The 3903-nt window shown below is 35.8% G+C and overlaps 1 protein-coding gene across 1 annotated transcript; it reads right to left on the bottom strand.

Annotated features, from left to right (window-relative positions):
- Positions 1–2236: 2236 nt before the first annotated feature.
- Positions 2237–2701, bottom strand: LOC129683459 (60S ribosomal protein L23a-like). Its single transcript, XM_055616207.1, has one exon. It carries the CDS (start codon positions 2699–2701, stop codon positions 2237–2239), a length of 465 nt encoding a protein of 154 aa, XP_055472182.1.
- Between the last annotated feature and the right edge of the window lie 1202 nt (positions 2702–3903).

Below are 3903 nucleotides of genomic sequence, written 5' to 3'. Positions count from 1 at the left end.
GTTTTATAGATGTGAAAGCTGAGTCTCAACAAAGATAATTAGCTTAATTCAAGCCATACACAGTTTGTAGCATGAAAGCTGAGATTTGCATTTAAGGATTAACTTCTTCTGCCTCTATACTGAAAAATATTTCAGATATGAGTCCCTTTAAACTAAACATCATTTGTGAACGATAATAAATGTGGCACAGTCTTTGGAAGGTGTCTAGGGCATGGCCAGCCACTTAGTCTCGAGAGGACTTTAAGTTCCTTTCCTTCATTAATACAATGAGCTAAATAGTTGGGTTAAATTGTCAAAAATATCCCTAATGTTAAGGTGAATTTTCCATGGAACCATAAACTCACATCAGTTTTCTACATATGTTTTAAGAAGCCAAAGCATTTATGGCCACTTGTCAATTTGCTCAGCTATCCATTAAAACTGTACAATTTCCTGATCTTGTATAAATATTTTGACGTATTTCATACATTTTCAATATTTTATACATTCAGAGGAAAATTGAGTAACGAGAAAAGAAATAGCTCATGATTTCTCCATCGAAAGTCCTTTTAAGTAGAACTTCTTGAAGTTAATAAAATCATGACACTTCCTACTTCTTCATCTTTGAACATATGTAATTGTTAATTTAGTCACAGGTATAATTTGAGGCTCCACGTAATTGTTGATTTATTCAATTACAAGTAAATGTGTTTGCAATAGAATTTCTTTATTAAAAGTAACAGAAAAATATAGTGTTGATTGTCAGAGACCAGAAGTGGTATAGAAAATAAAACGTTTAGACATGACTAGACATTAACACCAAAAAGACTGGAAAGTTTCAGAGAGGAAAAGCTTGAGCCTGCGTACCATATCGTCATGCCATCTTAACTCCACGCCTTCATGCGGTTGTCCACCTGTGTAGGAGCTGAGTGGTGGTGGATTTGGGTTACAAATCCCTGTGTTCTAAAGAGGCTAAGCATGCTAAACTTTCATCTCAGACGTGTAATCCATCTCCATTAGGAAATTAATAGACACTAACAGCAGCAGTGGCAGCAGCGACGGCTGTAGCAGCAGCAGCAGCAGCAGCAGCAGCAGCAAATGTCAATAATGTATGCCCAGGAACTAAATATAAAGGGCTCAATGAAGCCAATTTGCTCAGAACACGTAAACCTTGAGTGGGTGTATATTCTCTGACTTGGTGGTTCCGCTTCTATGATATTACCTCACAGACTATTACACTTGATTACATGTACAAGGACATTGACTGCATTATTACTTGTAAAAGTTGCAGAGACTAGTATATTGCTTTACCCTTTCTATGCTGCCATCCCAGGTTTCTGAGCCTTAAATGTCTGTCTTTCCCATGCTGGATTCTAGCATTCTTTTGATGGTCATTCACCATTATTGTTATTTTGGTTTTTGCTTTTTCTTTTACCAAGGAGGAGAGGAGATGTAGACACCTCCAAAAGACCATTTAAAAATCATAGAACTAATGTATTCCTAAGGATTTCTTTATCTTTTCACAATTAGACATTTTCCTTTTTCTATTATTAAAAATAGATTTTTTTTTCTTATATAATACATTGCATTTATCGTTTCCTCTCCTTTTACTTCTTCCAGTTCCTCTCCACGTGCCCTTCTCTCTGGATCCATTCCCTTTCTGTCTTTCATTAGAAAAGAACAGGCTTCTGAGACATAACAAGCAAACATGATAAAATAAAATATAATAAGATAAAGCAAAAACTATCACTTTGATGCTGGACACAGAAACCCAGCAGCAGGTACAGGAAAATAATCTCACAAAAATCAAAAGAAGGGAATCACATAACACACACATACACACAGACAGGCAGAGAGAGAGAGAAAGAGAGAGAGAGACCACTATGACTATCACTGCCAGCACCACCAACAACAAGAAAATAAGAAGAATCAACAAACATTGATATATCCCAATATGAATGCTTCCAATTTCCCAATAAAAAGACACCTCAACATTACAGATTGATAATACCTCAGGGTAAAAGGTTGGGAAAATATATTCCGAGCAAATGGAAGCAAGAGGTTGTAAGCATTTCAATATCTACAAAAATAGACTTCAACCCCAAACTTATCAAAAGAGATTGGGAAGGACACTACATACTATCAAAGGAAAAATCCATCAAATCACAATTAGATTTTTATTTTATTATTTTATTTTATTTTATTTTATCTTATGGTGGAAAAAGTACATATTTAGAGTTAACCAGCTGGACTGAGTTTAGATTATTCCAATCTTGTTGGCAACATCCAGAGCATCATAATCAGGAGCCAACCGAACATACGCCTTCTTCTCTTCGTCAGGCCTTGTCAGGGTATTAACTTTGTCCACATCAATGTCATAGAGTTTCTTCACGACCTCTTTGATCTGGTGCTTGCTAGCCTTGACATCCACAATGAACACAAGTGTGTTGTTCTGTGCTTTCTTCATGGCTGACTCAGTGGTCAAGGGAAATTTGATAATAGAATAGTGGTCAAGCTTGTTTCTCCTAGGTGCACTCTTCGGAGGGTATTTGGGCTGCCTCTGGAGCCTCAGGGTCTTGGGCAGCCAGAAGGTGGGTGACATATGGATCTTCTGTTTGTGGCTGTGAAGTCCTTTCAGCGCTGTCTTCGTAGCTTTCAAGGCCTTCGCTTTGGCTTCGGCTTTGGAAGGGGCAGGAGCTTCCTTCTTCACTTTCAGCATCATCTTGGCAAAAAGCTAGATTTTTTTTAAATAGTAGCATTTACAGTTTCATTGATTCTTCACTTTTGAATACAGGAGACATTTATTGGTAATGATCAAAAGTGTAAGATAGATAGGAGAAACTTCTTGTAGATACTCAAAAATTAAGCATAGAATCTTCTTTCTAAATAGTAGTATGCTGTCAGTCTAGGCCATACCACAACTCATTATTTGTGTATGACACAAATAATGACACTTAACCTTATCATTTCAATAATTGTGGCATGAAGAAGTAGATAAAAGTTTTTCTCTATTATTTACCTTGTGTTAAAATACTAAAGTCAATGAAGACGCACTATGTAGACCTGGTGAAAAGCTGCAACAATGGAACACAAGAAATTAGTTAACCCTTACTATTGTCATTCTGAACATCCATAGCTATTAAATACAGATAAAATTATAATTAAAGACATTTAAATCTAGAACTTATTGTAAGATCACATACTCAGAAGTACCCAGGGCCCTTTACCATCTTCAAATTTGAAAGGTCCAACATGGCCTAACTCTCTTTTGCTGTCCATTTGCTAATATTTTTGTTCTATTGATTACAAAATCTTTAACATATTAATTCCACTTTTATTTGGTATTTTGTAAATGAAGAAAATGGCTCACTTTCCTTCACATAAGTGCCTTCAAATGTTTCACTAAGGCGTGAATGATCTTTTCCTGTCCTCATGACAGCTGAGTTCTACTGAAGTGAATCTGGTTACATCTTACTGATCATGTTCTGCAGTTTCTGTGGAGAATAACAGTAACTACCTTTACTCCTATAAAGCATCATTATTTGCATGAAGTCCACTTGTGTGAAATTTTCAATTCTCAGATTTCATGGAAAGGTTAAGTGTCAAATTTCTTTCAATCTTGGAAGAAGAAGATTAAAAAAAAAAAAGCAAAGAGTGAATACGGGAGATATCAAGGAAATTCTAGGAGCGTTCATTTCTAAATCATTTAATTTTTCCAAAATTATTATTTTCTTCATTCATTTTGAAAATTAAAACACAGAATTGGGTGGTTGCATAAGTTATTGATGTATCAAGGCAAAGGCTAACCTTCAGGCCTAGGAAACATGAGTGACTAACACTATTAAAACTCAATAGCACTCTTCAATGCTGTTGGGACTTTCTTTGCACACCTCAACTTTAGGATACCCCTAACTTTCTCCCAAA

The sequence above is a fragment of the Psammomys obesus genome, unplaced genomic scaffold (genome assembly GCF_907164565.1).
Source record: "Psammomys obesus unplaced genomic scaffold, mPsaObe1.curated_primary_1811, whole genome shotgun sequence".
In the NCBI taxonomy this organism is placed as follows: domain Eukaryota; kingdom Metazoa; phylum Chordata; class Mammalia; order Rodentia; family Muridae; genus Psammomys; species Psammomys obesus.
This window is presented reverse-complemented; position numbering and strand designations above follow the sequence as displayed.

What these genes read in the sequence shown, in the direction of transcription:
- LOC129683459 (XM_055616207.1), bottom strand. Translation starts at nt 2,701, where the DNA reads ATGATGCTGAAAGTGAAGAAGGAAGCTCCTGCCCCTTCCAAAGCCGAA.